Here is a 27,030-nt window from a genome sequence, read left to right on the forward strand (position 1 = left end):
ACGTTTTGAAAAGTCGCACGTCATAAATGAGACATTAAGGTGTCCAAAGTTTGCATAAAACTTGCACACTACATCACTTGCACAGTTAAGGCCACAAAACTGGTGTAGCAGATTTGAGCAATGTGTCCCTTATATTTATTTCTATGTCGTCACATTCTACAGCGCTGTACACATAATAAGGAAGATTTACAAATCTAAATGCAAATTTTGCTATCCACCACTTTACCCTTTTCCGGACTCGCTTGACAAAGGTATGTAGATTTGCAGGAAAGTGGCATATTGTAGTGGACATGGACTTAGAAAAGATGTATCAAAATTGTGTAAATACACAAGATTTATCAATCTAAAGCATGATGACTACCTAGTCTAAGTTTACTAAATATTAGACAGTATTAGTAAATCTGCTACAATGTATTGAGATCATACAGTTTTATGCCTCACTATGTAATTTTCTTACTATAGAGACACACACATATACACACACAAATCAATATGATACGAAGCAAAACAGAACTAAGACAGTAATAATGTCTTTAAAGAGGACCTTTAACCGATCCTGACATTGTGAACTAAGTATACAGACATGGAGAGCGGCGCTCGGGGATCTCACTGCAGTTACTGTTATACCTGGGCGCCGCTCCGTTCTCCTGCTATGTCCTCCGGTATCTTCGGTCACTAAGTTATAGTAGGCGGAGTCTGCCCTTGTTCTGCTGTAGCGCTGGCCAATCGCATCGCAGAGCTCAAAGCCTGGTAGAAAATAACCTCCCAGGCTGTGAGCTCTGCGCTGCAAATGGCCAGCGCTACAGCAGAACAAGGGCAGACTCCGCCTACTATAACTTAGTGACCGAAGATACCGGAGGGCATAGCAGGAGAACGGAGCGGTGCCCGGGTATAATAGTAAGTGCAGTGAGATCCCCGGGCGCCGCTCTCCATGTCTGTATACTTAGTTCACAATGTCAGGATCGGTGAAAGGTCCTCTTTAAGTTTTTTTCTTCTGTTGGCTATGCTTCTTTCTATGTTGGAAGGAAATGTTACATTTTGCATGAACATGATCTGTCCTACAGCCAATACTATAGGAAATTGTGGGCAGCTAGCATCAATATTTTGTTCATCATCCGCCATATTGACCGACATACTAGGCAAGATGCTACTAATTCTAAGTGGACCTACAAAAGTGTGTATTAAAATTCATGACCTTCTTTTTTATAGTCAAAAGGGAAGATGGCGACAAATAATGAAAGCCTAAAGATGGGATTCATAATTGTTGGGTTTCCTGGATCTTTCTGTCTTCAGAACCTCTTTTTTACATTACTTCTGGCTTCTTATTTATTAACTATTTTCAGCAACATAATAATAATCATAATTACACGGCTAGAACATTGTCTTCAAACACCTATGTATTTTTATCTCCGCTGTTTTGCGTTTCTTGAAGTCTGTTATATAAATGTGACAGTCCCCAAGATTTTATCAACAATCACTTTCCATGGACGATTTATTTCATTTACTGGCTGTATAACTCAGTTGTTCTTTTTCTTCTTCCTAAGTTCCACAGAATGTTTTCTACTTGGTGTTATGGCTTTAGACCGTTATTTGGCAATCTGTTATCCTTTGCAATATCCATCTCTTATGACTATATCCTTGTGTCGTAATCTAAGCAAATCTTCCTGGATTGTTGGTTTTGCTACAACTTTTCCGCCAATTTTGCTTATCTCACAGCTTCCATTTTGCAGTAATATCGTTAACCATTTCTTCTGTGATGCACCTCCACTTCTGAAGATTTCCTGTGTGGATACTTCCTTAAATGATCTTTTAGATTTTTTATGTGCTTCTTTAGTAATTGTAACATCATTTACAGTAACGCTTTTTTGTTATGTGTATATTATTGTAACAGTTCTTAAAATTCCTACAACTGAAGGTAGAAAAAAAGCTTTCTCGACATGTGGGTCTCATTTAACAGTTGTTCTTATCTACTACAGTACTGTTATTTTTATGTATGTAAGACCAAAAGTGGGATTTACATTCACTCTTAATCGGGTGGTATCAGTCTTTTATGTTGTGGTTACACCCATTCTTAACCCCATTATATACTGTTTGCGGAACAAAGAAGTGAAAGAGTCAGTCAAAAAACGTTTAGCTTTAGTCAAATTATTTTATAAATCTTATTATTAGTCTACAAAGTAGACATTATAATCTCATTCTTTGAGACATATCGTGGCAGGTTTACTAATCCTATCTTATAGACAATGTAAACATTAACTTGACAGGCTGGAGATCTATTTCCATTACACATGCATCATTGTTCGATAACTTAAATCTCCAACACATTCAGTTTATATATTTGTATACATTTTATCTATTTTGGATGATATTATATTAGCTATAGTTTCTTCCTTACTTCCTTTACAAAGGTCCTCAAATATCTATGTCCAGTTTTCTAACTACAATTCTACTTTTAGAACTTGCTCACATTGTTCCATGCAAATAACTTGTGTATCCTTATATTTTACTGGAAACATGGTAATATTATTATATTTGACCTAGAAAAGGATAAAGGTAATGGATTATTACTAGTTATATGGAAATCATTTCAATATAGAAAAGAGAGGTAAACCATGTGGGTCTCAGGTGTTCCAACAACAAATATCAACAATGAAAAATAAAACAAAAGTTAAAGGAATTACAAGCATAGTATAATCAAGGGGAGAAGGAAACTAAGGAAGGGCCAAACCCAAATACTGCTCCAGTACCCTTCTCTCAGTTACATGGGGACTCTCTATGGTGGTCCAGCCACTGTTATCATACTTTCAGTCCCTCCATTAATCAGATTTGATGTAGGTTATCTAAACAAGCTGAAATAGTTGGGGGGTCTGTGTCCCTCCACTTTGTTGAGATAATATATATGGCCGCCGCTATCCATTAACGTAGCTAAATTGGTGGGTGAAGGGGTAAACGCTTGTTGCGGCTGCCATAAAAGAACTAAGGGTGCAATGAGGGTAATTAGCATTTTACATATCTCATTCATGAGTGCACCAACACCGTCCCAAAATGTGGTCAGCAGTGGGAATGACCACCAAATATGGGATATCATACTTGACTCACCATGGCATCTCCACCACAGGTGAGAAGGTATTAAGTGTGCCTTGTAAAAGAAATTTGGAGTCCTATTTTTGTTGGAATCTTATATTCCTGGAGAAGCCATGTGACTGGGTTAGTATGAATTTGACCTCCTCCTCTTTCAAGGTGATCTGCAGTTCCCTCTCCCACGTCCTCAGGTATGGGGGTTGCTCAGTACAATGAGTAGATATAAGGTGGTTGTAAAGGAAAGAGAAGCATTTAGGTGGTGTTGTTGGTAAAAGAACATAGTTCTCAAACAAGATGGGGTCAGTCTAGGGCTTAGGTGCTGCTTTCTTGAATGTTCTACAGGTGACTTCAAGATCTACTAATAACAATATATAAGGTGACAAGTTTGAGGACTCTTTCACCAATAAGTGCAGGTAAGGTGGCATGTCCTCTGCTTGCAACAATTCGGCCACACTGATCACTTAGGGAGTAAAACTGAGTGGGTGCACCCTGATGCTTAAAATTCTGGTAACAGAGCTGAGCGGATAGAGAGTCCAGAGAGGATAGTATGCCCATTTCCATAGCTGGGCTGGTGTTCAAATACAATAGAAAATCATACTGCATTTAAGGTCACTGATCAGATCATTCTTATGCACTACTCCACAGTAGGTTTAACCCATAGGAGGTGCAATGAGTCTTCTCCCATGAGAATTTTCTCTATCAATGTAGAGTTAAGAGGTGTCAGCTCAGGCTAGATCAATCCATCTCACCAACTAAATGGCATGTAACTAGGTCTGTAAATCAGGAAGGGACAGTACCCTTTATAGTAAGCTAGGGGCAGTCGTCTGTTGGACCAGAGAAAGTTAGTAAAGAGGCTGCGGAATTCTGAGAAATATCTATTCGGCAAGGATATGGGAATGGCTCTCAGTGTGTACAATATCTGTGGCAACATATAAGTAGCCGAGAGGTTCTTCTCACTAACTAGGAAAGTAATAGAATTTATATCACCATCACCAGTCTCATGGTCGTGTCCCTAACCGCTCGCATGTGACTTGCAACATCGCTACTTTCACTCCTAAAGGAGAAAGCAATGGACCTCCCCTCCAAATATGGGCTGGGCAGTAGCTGCTGACTGTCCTCAATAAGCTCATACTTGCTGAAAAGTGGAGCAGAGCCGGCAGCATACAATACTTCCTGATCAGAAGGAGCAGAAAAAAAAGGTGAGGGCACAGAGCTTGTTCCTGAGCCATGCCAACTAAGTGTGGTGTCAGAGAAACCCACAGACTCCTGGCTGTGGGTGTCTGATTTCAGTTGAGACCGTCATCCATTCCAGGACAGTGGGATTTGTCATCAAAACACAACTGCTGGATGACAGTGGAAGCTCCGGCCTGTTTCTGTGTCTGCTGCTACCACCACCCCTTCTGCTGCTACTTCATTTTTGTCACTGCCCATTTCTTTGGAGGGCCCTGGCACTTCTTTCTTGAACTTACTGTACAGTACAGTAACAGTAACTGTATATGTAAAATCTGTTATTTAATGTCAGTGTGGACACCCCAAAAAGAGTTCAATTACACAGGTATTTCACCCCAATATGAAAATGAAGGTGTAATAGAATTCATTATCTATGAAACAAGGTGGACACCCCAATAACAATAGAATTAGGCAGCTTATTCATCCCAGTATGACAATCGAGGCCTAATGGAATTGTTTATCTATGAAACAAGGTGGACTCCCCAATTACACTTATATTATATTGTTTATTCACTCCATTATGAGAATCAAGACCTAAGGGAATTGTTTATGTATGACACAAGGCAGACACCCCAATAACAGTTATATTACACAGGTCATTCACCCCAATATGAGAATAAATGTGTAATAGAATTTCCTATCTAATAAACACGGTGAGTACCCCAATAACAGTTATAATAGACAGCTTACTCACCCCAGTTTGAGAATCAAGACATAATTGAATTGCTTATCTATTAAACAAGATGAATACCATTCAATTAATTATCTGTGCCCATCACAGGGGATTGATGTAAACTGTACTCTCTCTCCTATTTATCCCTTCAGCTTGCAGAGCCTACACTGTGCTACAGTCTCCCTATGCTCTCCCTATGCCTACAGTGTCTGAAAACTCTCCCAACAATCTCCCTACACTGCTCCTGCACTGTCCCTATCCCAAATTATATTACTAAAAGTTTTGTAAAAACACTTTCTCGAGCACTTGACACATCTCTCCCTATGCTTAGTTCACTGTAAAATGGCAGGACTGACTATAGGACTGGCTATCTGCTGATTGGCTGGCTGCAAGGCATTATGGGTGATCCCTCATTCCCGGACTTCTTGCTTTCAATTGATAACACATGCAGTAGCCATTTTAGAAAAAAAATTATATCCATTACCACAAAGCGCAAGGAAATTCAGATTTGTGTCAAATAAAATTTTTCCTGAAATGTGGATGGAATTCCACTAATAAAAATCTGGATAGTGTGGCGTGCATTTGTATTTAGCCTCCCTTCAGGGGCGTACATAGAAATCATTGGGCCCCATAGCAAAAATCTGAATTGGGCCCCCTTAACCCCACCCACTACCCACCTGTGGCCCATTCCACTACTAATTAAACCGTTAGGGATAAATTACTTAAAAACTAACTAAAATAATATTTTCCCGTAAGGTTTTGCTCTGGAAATTATTAACGTATTTTGAAGTAGACATGGTAGCCTACTACTGACAATATAAATCCTTAAAGGGGTATTCTCGTTTCAAACTATTCCCTATCCACAGGATGTGTACACTGCTCAAATATCTCCGGAATTCCCATAGAAATTTATAGAACGGCCGTGCACATGTGCAACTGGCCCCTCATTTCATTTCAGGCTTCAGAGAGTACAGGGCCTCCATTTTCGTGGATAGGGGATAACTTGAAAGAACCTGAATAACCCTTTAAAGCAGGGATGTCCAACCTGCAGCCGTCCAGCTACTGCAAAACTACAACTTCCATCATGCAACAGCTGTAGGAACGCAGGTTGGACATCCCTAACTTAAAGTACACATAAACTAAATGAAGTTTATTAGAACCTATTATAAGCGCCATAAGATTACTTTCTCCCATACTTTCGTACACCGCTGATATGACAGTGGTGTACAGAAGTACAGATACAATAACTGTACTTCCCCTTTAAGAACAGAGATGTGGTGTGTTAATTAACACTTTCTACTACTAATGTCCTTTTGGGACTAATTACACCACTTTCACTGCACCTACCTACTTAACTAAGACTTAGCTTTTATTTCATATTATTTAATAATTATGGTGTAGATAACTAATGTTAAAATTCTCAGTGATCACTGGCCATTTATCTATCCCTTTAAATTACCCTGTCAGGACCGTCTGCTGACTGGGTTTGATACACACTTTCACTAACAGGCTGCGCGCTTGCCTGTATTTGTTATTTGTTGAGTGCAATTCATTTTATTTATCTGTAATGGCCTAATGAACAGCTGCCATAAAATTTAGAGCCTCACGCTGCCCCCCGACATGTTTCGCCGTATCATGGCGTCTTCAGGGGTTAGGGCAGAGTGTACGCGTGTCCTCCTTGCGACCAACTTATAAAGCCTTTGTTTGTGACATCATTATTGGGAGCCTCACTAGGGGGCGTGATGGAAGGTTTCTTTTCCCAAATGCCGATTGGATGTACGCCGTGGTTCGGCTTGCTTTTCGTCATACCTACCGCCCCTTGACCTCGGCTATTTCCCTTCAATTGGTCCTCGTCATTCGCAGGCGTCTGTTTACATCATAGCTCCGCCCGTCTGACGTCGGCTGCCTCCTTCCAATTGGTCCACGTCATCAGGTGCTGTCACGCATGCCCAGTTGATGTAATTGCTCTCCGATTTTGAGCTATTGCGCATGCTCGCCGACTTAGTCATCAGCCTTCTCAATACATTGAGCTCGACGCATCTCTGACGCGCATGTTCACGGACTTAGATTCCGGCTGTGATGGTACTTCCATTCTTGTTCTCTCTGGAGGTTCCCTTCAGGAGGTATTTCCTTATACCTATCCCTTAGTATTCTATCCATCTTGGGTTTATCTCTCTACTGGTAGCTACTCCCACTGTTATAATATTTGTGTATCGCTTTATTTATCTAATATATATTCACACTACCTTCTCTGATGGCCTCATATTTCTTTATTCTTCCTGTTATCTTTTTATATATTGAGGTTACCTGCAGAGGAAGGGTCAAGATGAGTGGGAATTATTGACTAGTTTGGGGAATATAGGGTGCTATCACGGGATATGGGGACAGGGGGAGGGGGGGGGGGAGGAAGGAGACAGATTTAGTCGCTCCACATCTTTCATCCCATATCTTTGAGTTAATGAGTTACCTGTTAGGGGCATCCCTACACTCCAGCTACATGAATTGATGACTGTATTCGATTAGATATCTTTTGTGGTGTTCTTCATCTATCTCCTTTTAACTTAATTGGAGACAAAAAACAACTCATTTTGCTGCTTGTTTTTCCACCTTCAATATTTTCTCTCCCTTTTTATCCCCTTAATGTGATATTATTTTTATTTATATACTTTCCAATGTAAATTCCCTATATTCAATTATCATGAGGTTCCCAAGTGTAGGCTATTTTCTCATATTACGGTTCCATAGTTGAATTTTTATTTTTATTATTTTTATTTTTAATTTTTATTATTTTTTATAATTTTTTCACAAGGAGGTTGCTCTATTTTAGTTAAAATATTTTTATCTCATTTTCTACTTCAATTGGTAATTATTTTGATTTCTTTTATTTTCTTTTTTCTCTTAGATGGGGGTATTCGTAACCTACAGGAAGGACGAGTACGTGAACCCTTCATTTAGCCCTTTTGGGGCTAGACTATTTAGTAAGTATATCCATTTGGTTTCTTCTTGTTGGAGCTTTTTGTCTATATCTCCTTTGCGTGGTCCTGATTTGACTCTCATCAGTCCCCAAAATTTGAAATCGGTGTTATGGCCCCTGTGCTTTTCTCTCATATGTCTGGCCAGGCTGGTGTCCTCTCCAGTGTTGATGCTACTCAGATGCTTTGATATTCTTCTTCTCAAGCTCTTGAATTGTCTTCCCGACATACAACTTAGGGCATTCACAGCTAATAACATATACAACCCCCTTTGTCTTACAATTAATGTAGTCCCTGACTTCATAACTTTTTCCATCTACTGGGTTTATGAAGTTTTTAGTGATTTTCATCCGACTACAGAAGGTACAATCTCCACAAGGGTATGATCCATTGTGAGACAGCCACAGTACTTTTTTTAGTTGTTTGGTGGGGTTGATAGTGACTGTGAACTAGCTTTTCTTTTAGATTTTGTCCTCTCCTAAATGTTATCGCAGGATATTTCGGTATTACTTGTTGTAGGTCTATAGTCGGCCTGCAAGATGTGCCAATGTCGTTTCAGAATCCTTTGTATACCACATGTGTTCTGTATCATACGTGCCTATACACCGTATAATCTTCTCTCCCTCTTTTGTTTTTTTATTTGTCAATAGGTCTACTCTTTCTGTTGTTCTAGCTTTATTATAGGCTCGATGCAAGCATTTTTTGGAGTATCCCCTCTCAATAAATCGTAAGTATAAGTTTCTACATTCTTTTTGGAATGCTTCCTCGGTGGAACAGTTCCTCCTGGCTCTAAGATACTGTCCCACCGGGATTCCTTTTTTTAGAGAGTCAGGGTGGAAGCTTTGCCAGTGTAGTAGGCCATTTGTCGATGTTACTTTCCGATATATTTCGGTTTGGATTCTGCCGTCAGGCTGCAGGTTTATTTTCAAATCCAGAAAATTCAAAGTGCTTTTGTGTATTTCAGCTGTAAACTTCATACCAATCTGATTGTCATTCAGTTGGCTAACAAAGTCATAAAATTGTGCCTCAGTGTCATCCCAAAAAATCAAAATATCATCTATATAACGACCCCAAAATAAAATGTGTTGCGTGTATTTTTCCATAGTGTCCCTAAATACTATGCGATCTTCCCACCACCCTAAAAATAAATTCGCGAAACTTGGTGCACAGATCGTGCCCATCGCGGTGCCAGTGACCTGCAAATAATATTTCCCATTGAACATAAAGTAATTGTGCTCTAACAAAAATGTCAGTAGTGAAATAACAAAATTATTGTGCTCATAATATTGTATTCCCTTTGTGTTCAAGGTAGTGTTGTGTTGCCTGTATACCAAGGATGATGCTGAATGCTGGTATACAGTGCCTCAACATCAGAGACTTGCTATAAGTGTATGTGAGTTCACCTGAATTTCCTGCAGCCTGACGACAGTATCCTTGGTGTCTCTAAGGTACGAGGGTAGTGTTCTAACAAATGGAGAAATGACCTGCTCCACATATTCACTAATGCCTTCGCATAGGCTTTGGTTGCCAGAGACGATAGGTCTCCCTGGAATTGGTACCCTTTGTTTATGGACTTTCGGAATAGCATAAAAGGTTGCTACTGTCGGTCGTGGTCTAAACATAACTTTATACTCCTCCTTAGTAATTAGATTACGATCTTTGGCATTTTTGAGAAGTTTTTTTAGCTCTAGTACATATTTTTCAGTGGGGTCAGTTCTTAGCTCCCTATAGGTGTTATTTTCATTCAGGAGATCCATTATCATTTGTTCATAATCTTTTCTCTCCAATAGGACAATATTCCCTCCTTTGTCCGAAGGTTTTATGACTAAATTGTCATTATCCATTAGGTCTTTCATAGCTATTTGCTCTTCTGTGGTTAAATTGCTGTGCTTATTTCTCTTAGGGGCTCTGATTTTTTGCAGGTCCCTAGTGACAACGTCTACAAACGTTTGAATGTTTGCATATTTACCAACGGGGGGGTAAATCTGGACTTGGGAGTTAGGGTGCTAAATGGTGGACTAGGGGGCTACTATTTCCCCTTCTCCTTCTCTCTGTAGTACCTCAAGGGTTTCAACTGCTTCCCTCTCACGGTTTTGTGCATTAATTTCCGCTTGCTCACTGGAATTAAATTCCTTGTGCAGTGCTAGTTTCCTAGCGAATAGGTTGATATCTTTCACCCACAGAAAACAGTTGAAATGTGGTGCTGGGGTAAATGAGAGGCCTTTTTGTATTAGACTGATATGTTCAGTTGTTAGATTTATCTTCGTTTTATTTATAATCTGCATTGCTCTCTCATCCCTTCCATTTAATGCTACACTTGGGTCTACAGTCTCCTCTATTGTCCGTGATGTTTCTATTATCAGATTTTTTGATTGTAACCCCATTTTACTCTGTCGCGTAACTGCGCTCCCATTCCTAGCCCTAAAAAACCCTCCTGTGTTGCAGTTTGTGGTTGTTGAGCAGCATTTGTTAATAGAGGTAAGGAGGATGATTGTGGATATTGTGGATATTGTGAGTACTGCACTTGCAAATTTTGCCCTTGATCTTGGTTTGTTGTCCATATTGGATTTCCAGTTTGATTTGGATTACTATTGGAAACAACGTTCCTTTGGGAATTTTTCCTCTGTGAGTAGGGTACTTTATTTTTAGGTTTTCGTTTTGTACTCCCCGTTGTTTGGGTGTTATTACTCTCTATCTCAGAGGTTTCTGATTCAGATATATCTGTGTATTCTCTCCAATTCTCCTTTTGTCTAATAGGAAATCGCCCACCTTGTTTCCTGGGATATATATTACCGGTCTCAAAATCTTTTTTGTCTCGATTATACTTCCTATGTTTGCGTTCTTTTATTTCTCCCTGGAGGCTTTCTACGTTTCTTTGCAGTTTTTGTTCGTACTCCACAAATTCTGGTTTAGTTCTAAACGTTTGGATTTCCTGAATTTCTTTTTGTAATTGCGTCGTAATTTTTGCCAGAGACTTTTGTTCGTAATCGAGCAAGTACGCTTGCATCCGTAGCGAGTTATCTGTAAGAAGTATTTCCCAACCTTTTATGAATTCACTGTCCTCCTGATGAGAATTTGGAGTTATGTTAATTCTCATACCTCTATATACGATTTTTTGTTGGATATACGTTTCTAGGCTGGCTGTTTCCCAAACACCTCTAATATATCGTCTGTATGTTTTATTGATTTCTTTAAAGGCCTGAGCAACATCTAAGCAGTCCACTGGTAGACTCTCGGTAGAGAACACTTTCCCTGCCTCTGCCAGAAATGCTTCTGTAGTTGTCGGATTTGAGAGAAAGCCTGCCATTGGTTTCCTCCACACTGATTTAGGGTGTACTGTTGTCCCTCCTGTAGGTTGTCACCCTCAGGTATTGGGAATTTAGTGGGATTTTGACCCTATTTTGAACTACAATAACTGTACTTCCCCTTTAAGAACAGAGATGTGGTGTGTTAATTAACACTTTCTACTACTAATGTCCTTTTGGGACTAATTACACCACTTTCACTGCACCTACCTACTTAACTAAGACTTAGCTTTTATTTCATATTATTTAATAATTATGGTGTAGATAACTAATGTTAAAATTCTCAGTGATCACTGGCCATTTATCTATCCCTTTAAATTACCCTGTCAGGACCGTCTGCTGACTGGGTTTGATACACACTTTCACTAACAGGCTGCGCGCTTGCCTGTATTTGTTATTTGTTGAGTGCAATTCATTTTATTTATCTGTAATGGCCTAATGAACAGCTGCCATAAAATTTAGAGCCTCACGCTGCCCCCCGACATGTTTCGCCGTATCACGGCGTCTTCAGGGGTTAGGGCAGAGTGTACGCGTGTCCTCCTTGCGACCAACTTATAAAGCCTTTGTTTGTGACGTCATTATTGGGAGCCTCACTAGGGGGCGTGATGGAAGGTTTCTTTTCCCAAATGCCGATTGGATGTACGCCGTGGTTCGGCTTGTTTTCGTCATACCTACCGCCCCTTGACCTCGGCTATTTCCCTTCAATTGGTCCTCGTCATTCGCAGGCGTCTGTTTACATCATAGCTCCGCCCGTCTGACGTCGGCTGCCTCCTTCCAATTGGTCCACGTCATCAGGTGCTGTCACGCATGCCCAGTTGATGTAATTGCTCTCCGATTTTGAGCTCCGATTTTGAGCTAAATTTTGGGGACTGATGAGAGTCAAATCAGGACCACGCAAAGGAGATATAGACAAAAAGCTCCAACAAGAAGAAACCAAATGGATATACTTACTAAATAGTCTAGCCCCAAAAGGGCTAAATGAAGGGTTCACGTACTCGTCCTTCCTGTAGGTTACGAATACCCCCATCTAAGAGAAAAAAGAAAATAAAAGAAATCAAAATAATTACCAATTGAAGTAGAAAATGAGATAAAAATATTTTAACTAAAATAGAGCAACCTCCTTGTGAAAAAATTATAAAAAATAATAAAAAATTAAAAAATAAAAATAATAAAAATAAAAATTCAACTATGGAACCGTAATATGAGAAAATAGCCTACACTTGGGAACCTCATGATAATTGAATATAGGGAATTTACATTGGAAAGTATATAAATAAAAATAATATCACATTAAGGGGATAAAAAGGGAGAGAAAATATTGAAGGTGGAAAAACAAGCAGCAAAATGAGATCAATTAAGTTAAAAGGAGATAGATGAAGAACACCACAAAAGATATCTAATCGAATACAGTCATCAATTCATGTAGCTGGAGTGTAGGGATGCCCCTAACAGGTAACCCATTAACTCAAAGATATGGGATGAAAGATGTGGAGCGACTAAATCTGTCTCCCCCCTCCCCCCCCTCCCTCTGTCCCCTATATTCCCCAAACTAGTCAATAATTCCCACTCATCCTGACCCTTCTCTGCAGGTAACCTCAGTATATAAAAAGATAACAGGAAGAATAAAGAAATATGAGGCCATCAGAGAAGGTAGTGTGAATATATATTAGATAAATAAAGCGACACACAAATATTAAAACATGGGAGTAGCTACCAGTAGAGAGATAAACCCAAGATGGATAGAATACTAAGGGATAGGTATAAGGAAATACCTCCTGAAGGGAACCTCCAGAGAGAACAAGAATGGAAGTACCACTATAGCCGGAATCTAAGTCCGTGAACATGCGCGTCAGAGATGCGTCGAGCTCAATGTATTGAGAAGGCTGATGACTAAGTCGGCGAGCATGCGCAATAGCTCAAAATCGGAGAGCAATTACATCAACTGGGCATGCGTGACAGCACCTGATGACGTGGACCAATTGGAAGGAGGCAGCCGACGTCAGACGGGCGGAGCTATGATGTAAACAGACGCCTGCGAATGACGAGGACCAATTGAAGGGAAATAGCCGAGGTCAAGGGGCGGTAGGTATGACGAAAACAAGCCGAACCACGGCGTACATCCAATCGGCATTTGGGAAAAGAAACCTTCCATCACGCCCCCTAGTGAGGCTCCCAATAATGACGTCACAAACAAAGGCTTTATAAGTTGGTCGCAAGGAGGACACGCGTACACTCTGCCCTAACCCCTGAAGACGCCGTGATACGGCGAAACATGTCGGGGGGCAGCGTGAGGCTCTAAATTTTATGGCAGCTGTTCATTAGGCCATTACAGATAAATAAAATGAATTGCACTCAACAAATAACAAATACAGGCAAGCGCGCAGCCTGTTAGTGAAAGTGTGTATCAAACCCAGTCAGCAGACGGTCCTGACAGGGTAATTTAAAGGGATAGATAAATGGCCAGTGATCACTGAGAATTTTAACATTAGTTATCTACACCATAATTATTAAATAATATGAAATAAAAGCTAAGTCTTAGTTAAGTAGGTAGGTGCAGTGAAAGTGGTGTAATTAGTCCCAAAAGGACATTAGTAGTAGAAAGTGTTAATTAACACACCACATCTTTGTTCTTAAAGGGGAAGTACAGTTATTGTAGTTCAAAATAGGGTCAAAATCCCACTAAATTCCCAATACCTGAGGGTGACAACCTACAGGAGGGACAACAGTACACCCTAAATCAGTGTGGAGGAAACCAATGGCAGGCTTTCTCTCAAATCCGACAACTACAGAAGCATTTCTGGCAGAGGCAGGGAAAGTGTTCTCTACCGAGAGTCTACCAGTGGACTGCTTAGATGTTGCTCAGGCCTTTAAAGAAATCAATAAAACATACAGACGATATATTAGAGGTGTTTGGGAAACAGCCAGCCTAGAAACGTATATCCAACAAAAAATCGTATATAGAGGTATGAGAATTAACATAACTCCAAATTCTCATCAGGAGGACAGTGAATTCATAAAAGGTTGGGAAATACTTCTTACAGATAACTCGCTACGGATGCAAGCGTACTTGCTCGATTACGAACAAAAGTCTCTGGCAAAAATTACGACGCAATTACAAAAAGAAATTCAGGAAATCCAAACGTTTAGAACTAAACCAGAATTTGTGGAGTACGAACAAAAACTGCAAAGAAACGTAGAAAGCCTCCAGGGAGAAATAAAAGAACGCAAACATAGGAAGTATAATCGAGACAAAAAAGATTTTGAGACCGGTAATATATATCCCAGGAAACAAGGTGGGCGATTTCCTATTAGACAAAAGGAGAATTGGAGAGAATACACAGATATATCTGAATCAGAAACCTCTGAGATAGAGAGTAATAACACCCAAACAACGGGGAGTACAAAACGAAAACCTAAAAATAAAGTACCCTACTCACAGAGGAAAAATTCCCAAAGGAACGTTGTTTCCAATAGTAATCCAAATCAAACTGGAAATCCAATATGGACAACAAACCAAGATCAAGGGCAAAATTTGCAAGTGCAGTACTCACAATATCCACAATATCCACAATCATCCTCCTTACCTCTATTAACAAATGCTGCTCAACAACCACAAACTGCAACACAGGAGGGTTTTTTAGGGCTAGGAATGGGAGCGCAGTTACGCGACAGAGTAAAATGGGGTTACAATCAAAAAAGCTGATAATAGAAACATCACGGACAATAGAGGAGACTGTAGACCCAAGTGTAGCATTAAATGGAAGGGATGAGAGAGCAATGCAGATTATAAATAAAACAGGGATAAATCTAACAACTGAACATATCAGTCTAATACAAAAAGGCCTCTCATTTACCCCAGCACCACATTTCAACTGTTTTCTGTGGGTGAAAGATATCAACCTATTCGCTAGGAAACTAGCACTGCACAAGGAATTTAATTCCAGTGAGCAAGCGGAAATTAATGCACAAAACCGTGAGAGGGAAGCAGTTGAAACCCTTGCGGTACTACAGAGAGAAGGAGAAGGGGAAATAGTAGCCCCTAGTCCACCATTTAGCACCCTAACTCCCAAGTCCAGATTTACCCCCCCGTTTGGCAAATATGCAAACATTCAAACGTTTGTAGACGTTGTCACTAGGGACCTGCAAAAAATCAGAGCCCCTAAGAGAAATAAGCACAGCAATTTAACCACAGAAGAGCAAATAGCTATGAAAGACCTAATGGATAATGACAATTTAGTCATAAAACCTTCGGACAAAGGAGGGAATATTGTCCTATTGGAGAGAAAAGATTATGAACAAATGATAATGGATCTCCTGAATGAAAATAACACCTATAGGGAGCTAAGAACTGACCCCACTGAAAAATATGTATTAGAGCTAAAAAAACTTCTCAAAAATGCCAAAGATCGTAATCTAATTACTAAGGAGGAATATAAAGTTATGTTTAGACCACGACCGACAGTAGCAACCTTTTATGCTATTCCGAAAGTCCATAAACAAAGGGAACCAATTCCAGGGAGACCTATCGTCTCTGGCAACCAAAGCCTATGCGAAGGCATTAGTGAATATGTGGAGCAGGTCATTTCTCCATTTGTTAGAACACTACCCTCGTACCTTAGAGACACCAAGGATACTGTCGTCAGGCTGCAGGAAATTCAGGTGAACTCACATACACTTATAGCAAGTCTCGACGTTGAGGCACTGTATACCAGCATTCAGCATCATCTTGGTATACAGGCAACACAACACTACCTGAACACAAAGGGAATACAATATTATGAGCACAATAATTTTGTTATTTCACTACTGACATTTTTGTTAGAGCACAATTACTTTATGTTCAATGGGAAATATTATTTGCAGGTCACTGGCACCGCGATGGGCACGATCTGTGCACCAAGTTTCGCGAATTTATTTTTAGGGTGGTGGGAAGATCGCATAGTATTTAGGGACACTATGGAAAAATACACGCAACACATTTTATTTTGGGGTCGTTATATAGATGATATTTTGATTTTTTGGGATGACACTGAAGCACAATTTTATGACTTTGTTAGCCAACTGAATGACAATCAGGTTGGTATGAAGTTTACAGCTGAAATACACAAAAGCACTTTGAATTTTCTGGATTTGAAAATAAACCTGCAGCCTGACGGCAGAATCCAAACCGAAATATATCGGAAAGCAACATCGACAAATGGCCTGCTACACTGGCAAAGCTTCCACCCTGACTCTCTAAAAAAAGGAATCCCGGTGGGACAGTATCTTAGAGCCAGGAGGAACTGTTCCACCGAGGAAGCATTCCAAAAAGAATGTAGAAACTTATACTTACGATTTATTGAGAGGGGATACTCCAAAAAATGCTTGCATCGAGCCTATAATAAAGCTAGAACAACAGAAAGAGTAGACCTATTGACAAATAAAAAAACAAAAGAGGGAGAGAAGATTATACGGTGTATAGGCACGTATGATACAGAACACTGTGGTATACAAAGGATTCTGAAACGACATTGGCACATTTTGCAGGCCGACATAGACCTACAACAAGTAATACCGAAATATCCTGCGATAACATTTAGGAGAGGACAAAATCTAAAAGAAAAGCTAGTTCACAGTCACTATCAACCCCACCAAACAACTAAAAAAAGTATGTGGCTGTCTCACAATGGATCATACCCCTGTGGAGATTGTACCTTCTGTAGTCGGATGAAAATCACTAAAAACTTCATAAACCCAGTTGATGGAAAAAGTTATGAAATCAGGGACTACATTAATTGTAAGACAAAGGGGGTTGTATATGTTATTAGCTGTGAATGCCCTAAGTTGTATGTCGGGAAGACAATTCAAGAGCTGAGAAGAAGAATATCAAAGCATCTGAGTAGCATCAACACTGGAGAGGACACCAGCCTGGCCAGACATATGAGAGAAAAGCACAGGGGCCATAACACGGATTTCAAATTTTGGGGACTGATGAGAGTCAAATCAGGACCACGCAAAGGAGATATAGACAAAAAGCTCCAACAAGAAGAAACCAAATGGATATACTTACTAAATAGTCTAGCCCCAAAAGGGCTAAATGAAGGGTTCACGTACTCGTCCTTCCTGTAGGTTACGAATACCCCCATCTAAGAGAAAAAAGAAAATAAAAGAAATCAAAAGAATTACCAATTGAAGTAGAAAATGAGATAAAAATATTTTAACTAAAATAGAGCAACCTCCTTGTGAAAAAATTATAAAAAATAATAAAAAATTAAAAAATAAAAATAATAAAAATAAAAATTCAACTATGGAACCGTAATATGAGAAAATAGCCTACACTTGGGAACCTCATGGTAATTGAATATAGGGAATTTACATTGGAAAGTATATAAATAAAAATAATATCACATTAAGGGGATAAAAAGGGAGAGAAAATATTGAAGGTGGAAAAACAAGCAGCAAAATGAGATCAATTAAGTTAAAAGGAGATAGATGAAGAACACCACAAAAGATATCTAATCAAATACAGTCATCAATTCATGTAGCTGGAGTGTAGGGATGCCCCTAACAGGTAACCCATTAACTCAAAGATATGGGATGAAAGATGTGGAGCGACTAAATCTGTCTCCCCCCTCCCCCCCCCCCCCTCCCTCTGTCCCCTATATTCCCCAAACTAGTCAATAATTCCCACTCATCCTGACCCTTCTCTGCAGGTAACCTCAGTATATAAAAAGATAACAGGAAGAATAAAGAAATATGAGGCCATCAGAGAAGGTAGTGTGAATATATATTAGATAAATAAAGCGACACACAAATATTAAAACATGGGAGTAGCTACCAGTAGAGAGATAAACCCAAGATGGATAGAATACTAAGGGATAGGTATAAGGAAATACCTCCTGAAGGGAACCTCCAGAGAGAACAAGAATGGAAGTACCACTATAGCCGGAATCTAAGTCCGTGAACATGCGCGTCAGAGATGCGTCGAGCTCAATGTATTGAGAAGGCTGATGACTAAGTCGGCGAGCATGCGCAATAGCTCAAAATCGGAGAGCAATTACATCAACTGGGCATGCGTGACAGCACCTGATGACGTGGACCAATTGGAAGGAGGCAGCCGACGTCAGACGGGCGGAGCTATGATGTAAACAGACGCCTGCGAATGACGAGGACCAATTGAAGGGAAATAGCCGAGGTCAAGGGGCGGTAGGTATGACGAAAACAAGCCGAACCACGGCGTACATCCAATCGGCATTTGGGAAAAGAAACCTTCCATCACGCCCCCTAGTGAGGCTCCCAATAATGACGTCACAAACAAAGGCTTTATAAGTTGGTCGCAAGGAGGACACGCGTACACTCTGCCCTAACCCCTGAAGACGCCGTGATACGGCGAAACATGTCGGGGGGCAGCGTGAGGCTCTAAATTTTATGGCAGCTGTTCATTAGGCCATTACAGATAAATAAAATGAATTGCACTCAACAAATAACAAATACAGGCAAGCGCGCAGCCTGTTAGTGAAAGTGTGTATCAAACCCAGTCAGCAGACGGTCCTGACAGGGTAATTTAAAGGGATAGATAAATGGCCAGTGATCACTGAGAATTTTAACATTAGTTATCTACACCATAATTATTAAATAATATGAAATAAAAGCTAAGTCTTAGTTAAGTAGGTAGGTGCAGTGAAAGTGGTGTAATTAGTCCCAAAAGGACATTAGTAGTAGACAGAAGTACAGATTTCACTAGGGCTGCAGCAAGTGATGTACAGCCTGGAACAGGCAGGAAGAGTGATTTATATGAGAGCAGAGCTGAAGGAGCGCAGGGCAGGAGCTTGCATAGCATCGGTCCTCCTGCTTATGCCCACTCTGCACAGCACCCCCCTCCATGAACTCTTCTTAATGCTAATGCAACAGAGTTCATTGGGGGGTGGCTGCTGGGGCATCGTTGTCTATATAAGCATCAACAGCAAGCAGCGTTCATGGGGGGGGGGCTGTTTGAGGCACACTGAGTCTGTTCTCTATATGATAAGACTATGTAGAGGGCAGTGTGCCGGATTCCCCCCCCCCCCTTCCCCATTAACTTTTTTTTTACTTTTGACAGTGCACAGCTGCACAGCACTTACTTTGTCCGTAACTGTGCAGGGCACGCTCTCTGGAGACATTATCAGTCTGTGGGGATTGGAGTTCGTCTCTGGGTGGTTATAAATCACTGAGCCGGGCAGGCAGTCCGGTGAAGACAAGTCCAGCATCCCGCCCGCTCAGTCCTGTCTCTGTCTACTCTACTGAGCTAGGCTAGCCAATCAGCAGCAGGCTATTAACGCTGCTAAATGCTGATTGGCCAGTTCAACACCCGGCAGACAGACAGAGAGAAGCGCACTGTCATAGGCTGGCTAGGGACTGTCTGTCACTGCAGGAGCCGGCATGAAGATTGATAAAATATGTAAGGGGAGGGGGGCCCTGAGCACAGGAGAAGTGATAGTGGAGCACAGCAGCTATCTTAGTGTAATTAGGGGCGGGGCCTTCCATCCCCTCCGCCCCCCCCCCCCTCATGGGCCCCATAGCAGCTGCGTGGTCTGCCTCTATTGTAGGTACGCCACTGCCTCCTTTTCACTGCAATTACAGCTGCAAGTCTTTTGGGGTATGTCTTTACCAAGTTTGTACATCTTGAGACTGAAATTTATGCCCATTCTTCTTTGTAAAAAAGCTCAAGCTCAGTCAGATTGGATGGTGCCTATGAACAGTAATGTTAAGGTCATGCTACAGATTCTCAATGGGATTTAGGTCTGGACTTTGACTAGGCCATTGTAACACTATTCCACTGTAGCTCTGGCTGTATGTTTAGGGTAATTGTCCTGCTGGAAGATGAACCTCCACCACAGTCTCAAGTCTTTTGCAGCCTCTAACAAGTTTTTCCTCTAGGATTGCCATGTATTTATCTCCATTGATATTCCCATCAACTCTGACCAGTTCTCCTGTCCAAGCTGAAAAAAAGTACCCCCACAGCATGATACTGTCATTACAATGTTTCACAATGGGGATGGTGTGTTTAGTGTAATGTGCAGTGTGAGTTTTCCACCACACATAGCAGTTTGCATTTAGGCCAAAAAGTTAAACTTTGGTCTTATTTGACCAGAGCACCTTCTTCCACAAACTACAAATGGAACTTCTTATGTCTTGCTTTCAAAAATGGCTTTATTGTTGCCAGTCTTCAGTACACGACTTCCAGTTTTCTTGTGGACAGATTCTCCCTCCTGAGTTGTAGATCTCTGCAGCTCCTCTAGAGTGACCATGGGCCTCTTGGTTGGTTCTCTAATTAGTGTTTACCTTGCCTGTGCTGTCAGTTGTGCCATGCTCCTTCTATTTTCAGATGATGGATTAAACAGTGCTCCGTGAGATGTTCAGCTCTTAGAATATTTTTTTATTACCCTGCTTTACACTTCTCCACACTTCTCCGTGTAACAAGGGGAGGCTGTCCCCTGTTCCTTGGTTTTCCATGATGCATTGCAAGGGTCCCAGCCCCAAAGAATTCTCTAAGTCGACCCTCCCCCTGCACACCGCATTTTGCTGTATTTGCTATACAGCAGCACATACCTCTCACATCCAGCACATACCTCTCTACATCTCCTCTGACATAAATCTTCTCTGTCATCATCTTCTCCATTCAGTCTGGACAACTTCTTTCAGACATCTTAGCTTCCTTACCTTTCTATCATAATCTCCCAACATGACCTCCCAATAGTGTTATCCTGCTGCTCGCTCTGCTGCCCAATACCCTCAAATACTATCCTGAAAGAAATATGTTTCATACAGATAATCCCCCCATAACAAGAGTGCTAATCAAAGTTCCACCAATAATAATTCCCTTCCAGAATGCCTTCATTAGCAATACTGCCCCATACAGTACCCTAAATAGTAATAAGGCTCCCCAAGTGTGGCTCCATTAGTAGAAAAGCCCTCCAGTATTAATAATGCTCTCACAGAGTCCCCAGTAGAAATTAGGCCCTCTATTATTCCCCCAGTGGTAATCAAGCTCTCTACAGACCCCGCAGTAGTAATAAGGACACCCATAGTGCTCTTACTAGAAATAAGGTGGATCTATAAGTAACAGTGCCCTATAGAGCCCCCAGTAGTAATTAGAATGCCTAATGTCCTCTGTATTTAAAATGCCCCTACAGTGGTTCCAGTATTTATATTGCCCTCTAAAATAAATGTATATTGCCCCCTACAGTTATCATCACCCTGAAGTGCCCCCAGTATTTATAATGCTCACTGCAGTGCCCCTGTAGTTTTATTCCTCCCTTTAGTATTCTCAGAAATTATAATTCCTCAGCCCCTCCACCATACAGTCCATGTAAATAACACTATTTTCCTTCCTCCGCTATAGAGTCCCATGTAAATAACATAACACCATCTCTCCAGCCCCCTCCAACATACAGTCCCATGTAAATAACATCACTTCCCTCCCTTAAGCCCCTCCAATATACAGTCTCATGTAAATAAAATTACCTCCTCCCCAGCTACCTTTAACATACAGTCCCATATAAATAATATCACCCCCTCCCCAGCCGCCTCCAACATGCAATCCCATGTAAGCAACATCGCTTTCTCAACATTCAGTCCCATGTAAATAAAATCGCTCCCTCCCACAGCAGTCATCAACATACAATCCCATGTAAACAACATCACTCCATCCCCCAGCAGCCTTCTGTAAATAGCATTGCCCTCTCAACATTCAGTCCCATGTAAATAACATCACTTCTTCCCACATCCGCCATCATCATACAGTCCCATGTAAATAACATCTTTCCCTCCCACAGCCGCCATCAACATACAGTCCCATGTAAATAACATCACTCTCTCCAACAGCCACCTTCAACATACAGCCCCATGTAAATAACATCACTCTCTCCAATAGCCGCCCTCATAATACAGTCCCATGTAAATAACATCACTCCCTCCCACAGCTGCCATCATCATACAGTCCCATGTAAATAAAATCATTCCCTCCCACAGCCACCATTAATATACAGTCCCATGTAAATAACATCACTCCACCCTACTCCAACATACAGTCCCATGTAAATAACATCCCTCTCTTCAGCCCTAACATACAGTCACAGTTAAATAACCACAACTCCCAGAATTACTCTTCCTCTCACACTGAAAATCTATCCCTTTGCTTACCACTGTCACGTACCTCACCACAGCTTCTTCCCCAGGACTTCTCCTCTTCACTGCTGAGTGCCATCCTCTTCTGCACTGGTCACATGATGGTGACATCATCCCAGGTCCTTCTTAACCACTGCCTTCAGCACTGATTACATGACTGTGAGGTCATCACAGGTCCTTCAGCTCTTCCAGTGCATTATATTCCTAATGAAACCTCTGAGGCTTTCACAGTACAGCTATAGTTATACTGAGAATAAATTACACACAGGTGGAATCTATTTACTAATTAGGTTGCTTCTGAAGGCAATTGGTCACAATGGATTTTTTTGGTGGGTATCAGAGTACAGGGGGCTGAATACTAATGCATGCCACACTTTTCAGATTTTAATTTCTGATTTATTTTTTTTAAAACATGTATAATTTAATTTTTTTCACTTCATACGTACTTGTGACTTTGTTTTGGTCTTAACTTAAAATCCCAATAAAATACATGTAAATTTGTGAGTGTAATATGAAAAAAATACGAAAAAGTTCAAGGGCTATGAATACTTTTTCAAGGCACTACATATCTATAGAGGGAGAGGGAAAGTAACAAATTTTAGGAAAATTAGCAGAAAAGCGTTGTAAAACGTATCATCATTCCATCCACTATATACACAGATTTTCCATCCGTGTGGAATCAGTTTTGTCTGTGACCATATTTATTTCATCTACATGGCATCAGTCATCGCCAAGTCTAGCACAAAATGCTGAGAAAAATTATGCACAATTCAATGGCCCTTGAAGAAAATTGACATGTGAGTTGGTCCATTAACTTTAATGTTTTGTAGTGTGTGCCGTCCATTCTGCCCGGAGAGAGCATACAGATGTGAACATCACTTATCCAGCTTTACACATTAAATTGTGCTTTATAGCGTTTTTCATGTCTCTGTTCCTTAAAGAATATATAAGAGGATTCAACATGGGCGTAACCATTGTATAGCAGCCGGACACAACTTTGTTATAATCTGATGAATTATTATAATTTGGTCGCACATACATGACTATCAAACTGCCAAAGAAAATTCCCACAACTGTGAGGTGAGAAGCACAAGTAGAAAAAGCCTTCTTTTTCCCTTTTGTAGTTGGAATTGCGATAACACTTCTGATTATCATAGAATAAGATAAGATGATCATAGTTAAAGAGCTCATAATCATACTAGCAGCAACAACAAAATTGATTCGTTCTACCAGTTGTGTGCTTGTGCAGGAAAGCTTTAACAGGGGTGGAGCATCACAGAAAAAATGGTTGACGGTATTGGCGCCACAGAAATGCATCTGACAAAGAAACACCAGGGGTGGTAGGTTGGCTGTAAGAGACAAAACCCATATTCCTCCTATTAAGGAAATACATGCTATGTTATTCATGATATTTAGGTAATGTAAAGGATTGCAAATTGCAACATAACGGTCAAATGCCATGATGGCTAAAGTAAGGCATTCTCCCGACCCAAGGCAGATATGAAGAAAGAACTGAGAAATGCATCCAGTGTAAGAGATTGTATAAATTTCTATGAGAAATGTTAAAAGCATTTGAGGGACAATGTTTGTTGTATAGAAAATATCAATCACAGAGATGTTTGCGAGAAAGAAATACATAGGCAAATGAAGTCGACTGTCTTTCCGGACCATGAAAATGATAAGTACATTTCCAAATATTGTTGTTATGTACACAAATAATCCTATGATAAATGTGAAAGCCTTTAATCTCTGCAAGCCTGGAAAGCCAAGTATTATAAACAAGGACACATATGTTTCATTGTTGCTTCCCATTAGTTAAATTCACTTTGGATCTAAAAGAGAATACATTTTTTAAAATGTATTTAAGTACTTTTAGTATTAAAGCTGGTGTAGCATTGAACCAGAGCATAAAAGTTTATTGTAGAAGAAACTCTACATAAAGCATGGTATCATGATCACATGTCCAGCTCCACTGTACCTTTCATGTAAAGGAAATAGTTGCACAGTTTACATACATATTTACTTTGCCTTTTACATCTACAATAAATCTAAAAATAAATCTAAAATCAAACCTTAATCTTAACTCTCCAACCTCTTCTGTATGATAAGAAAAAAAGGTAACATATTAATACTTCATAATGCTTAATTCCTAACATCCAATGTTTTAATATATCCCCAAATGTTCTCATTTTGCATTTTATATACTGTATAAACTATTGATGTTGTATTTGCATTCTGTCCCACTGCACTACAGAAGCTTAATCAAGCTGTTAGAGGTGTGTTTAATGATATACTTGTTCACTGTCTAAAGAAAACATTTACTATATGGCGCTAAGCTATATACTATATGATATAGACAGTTACTTATGGTCAGCAGAGAAACGAGCATAGCTATAAGGTATGTCCCGCTGTCGGAGGGTCTACCTTTACCCATTTCTTAAGTATAAGGAGTCTAGCTTGGAATAATACTTTGCTCAAAACCAATCATATTTTTTTATTTTCCTTCAGATGTTCAGTTGCCCCTAATATACAAGCTACTGGATCTTCGGATAGTTGGACCTTCAAAAATAAAGATACAGTCTCTGCTATTTCTGTCCAATATCTGAACAATCTGGGACATCTCCCGAAACAATGGATTAAATCTGCATTCTCTCCCCTACATTTTGGGCACTTGTCCGAGGCTCTCACACCTATTCTTTTCAACATCCATGGAGACCGATGTAACCTATGAACTATAAAAAGCGGTGAAATCTTATGTGAACCACTATCCGAGACCCTAGCGTAACTTATAAGAGCGTCGTTTCATTTCTCTTCCGTAAAAGATTGTAGTTCGTTTTCCCATTTTTTCCTGGCAAGTATTGTAATCCGTTTTTTTTTTCCCTCCATCAAAATCCTGTATCTTTTTGCGGTTATTCCTCCTTTTTCACCCCCGTCAGTAAATTTATACAATCTATCTGATTTTTCCCTTCTATATTTATCATCCTGATCCACTGTCCGCAACGCATTCCTAAGCTGAAGATACTTATATATATATATCCCTTTGGGGGATCCCAAACTCCCTAGCCAATGTATTAAAGTCTTTCAGTTTATCCTGTTCAAATATCTGGCCTAGATATTTCATCCCTTTTTTTTCCCAGTCCATATAAATCCTAATTATTTGCAGTTCCTTTAAATTGACATTTTTCCAAATAGGTGTAAAATGTAAAAACCCTTTAATCTCTAATATTTTTTTTTTTAATTTCCACCCATATATAGTCCAGTGAATTTAATATTCTATTTTGTGTATTATTTTTCCCCAGTGTACCTGGTTCCACCACCTCTAAGTGATTCCATTCCTCTTTCCACCCCAATCTATTTAATTCCTGCCTACCCACTAAACCATTTAAGCTACCTTTTATATGACCGTATTGTGTTATTAAATAATTTTAAAAAAAATATTCGGAACAGCTAATCCACCCTCTCTCACTGGGAGCTGGAGCACCTCTTTCTTTATCCTAGGAATAGCACCCTTCCAAATAAAATTCCCCATTAGGCTATCGAGTAGCTTAAAAATATTCTGCGGTAGCCTCAATGGGGGCATTTTGCAGGACGTAGAGTATTTTTGGGAGAAAAAACATTTTTATTAGATTTACCCGACCCTGTATTGACATTGGTAATCTTTTCCAAATGTGTATTTTGGTTCAAAGTTCTTTTATTAGGGGGAGTGCATTTAGTTTTTCATATTCTTCTATATTTCCAGAAATTTGTATGCCTAAATATTTAAAATTATCGTGTTTTTCAAGCACATGCACCCTTAAGTCTCCCTGTATTTGAGCATCTCCTAATATATGTTTAATCCAGAAAAAAAAAAATCTATTATATCTATCACTATATTAAACTGACCCCCTGTATTGTGCATAAATAATAAAATGTTGTCCGCATACATTAACAGTTTTTCTTCTCCTTCCGCATATTGAAAACCTTTAATCTCCCTATCATTTCTTATTATACTTGCCAGGGGCTCAATCGCAATAGGAAATAGTAATGGAGAGAGAGGGCATCCCTGCCTAGTGCCCCGATAAAGGGCAAGTGGCAGGGACAAGCTCCCATCCACCATCACTCTAGCCCTTGGATTATGATATATTAGCAGGATCCATCTTATAAATCCCTCCCCTATACCCCTATTAATACTGCCCACAAATACTCCCATTCAATACAATCAAATGCCTTTTGAGCGTCCAATGAAAGTACCGCTTTCTCCCCTACTTTCGATCTATTGGCTTCAATATTAAGAAACAACCTTCTTATATTTGAGTATATCGTTCTACCGGGTATAAAACCTGTCTGATCTTCATTTATTACATCTTTAATCACCTTTGACAGCCTATCAGCCAAGACCTTTGCCAAAATTTTAACATCCGTATTTAAAAGGGATATTGGCCTGTATGACCCGGGATCTATTTGTTCTTTACCCTTTTTTGGAATTAGTGTGATAATTGCCTCTTTCATGGAATCTGGTAGATCACCTATTTTTTGGGCCTCATTCAACGTTGTTTTTAGTTCTGGTACTAACACCTGAGAAAAGGTTTTATATATTTCAAAGGGGAACCCGTCGCATCCTGGTGCTTTTTGAGGTTTTACTTTC

At 40.0% G+C, this 27,030-nt stretch overlaps 2 protein-coding genes across 2 annotated transcripts; one reads left to right on the top strand and one right to left on the bottom strand.

Moving 5' to 3' along the window:
- The first annotated feature begins 1,221 nt into the window (after nucleotides 1-1,221).
- On the top strand, nucleotides 1,222-2,169 carry LOC122928543 (olfactory receptor 6-like). The gene has a single exon (XM_044281483.1). It carries the CDS (start codon nucleotides 1,222-1,224, stop codon nucleotides 2,167-2,169), a length of 948 nt encoding a protein of 315 aa, XP_044137418.1.
- Nucleotides 2,170-23,285: 21,116 nt separating this feature from the next.
- Nucleotides 23,286-24,218, bottom strand: LOC122928547 (olfactory receptor 6M1-like). Its single transcript, XM_044281499.1, has one exon. It carries the CDS (start codon nucleotides 24,216-24,218, stop codon nucleotides 23,286-23,288), a length of 933 nt encoding a protein of 310 aa, XP_044137434.1.
- Between the last annotated feature and the right edge of the window lie 2,812 nt (nucleotides 24,219-27,030).

This window comes from Bufo gargarizans, chromosome 1 (assembly GCF_014858855.1).
Source record: "Bufo gargarizans isolate SCDJY-AF-19 chromosome 1, ASM1485885v1, whole genome shotgun sequence".
Taxonomy (NCBI): domain Eukaryota; kingdom Metazoa; phylum Chordata; class Amphibia; order Anura; family Bufonidae; genus Bufo; species Bufo gargarizans.

Coding starts and splice junctions, on each gene's coding strand:
- LOC122928543 (XM_044281483.1), top strand. CDS start 1,222: ATGGCGACAAATAATGAAAGCCTAAAGATGGGATTCATAATTGTTGGG.
- LOC122928547 (XM_044281499.1), bottom strand. CDS start 24,218: ATGGGAAGCAACAATGAAACATATGTGTCCTTGTTTATAATACTTGGC.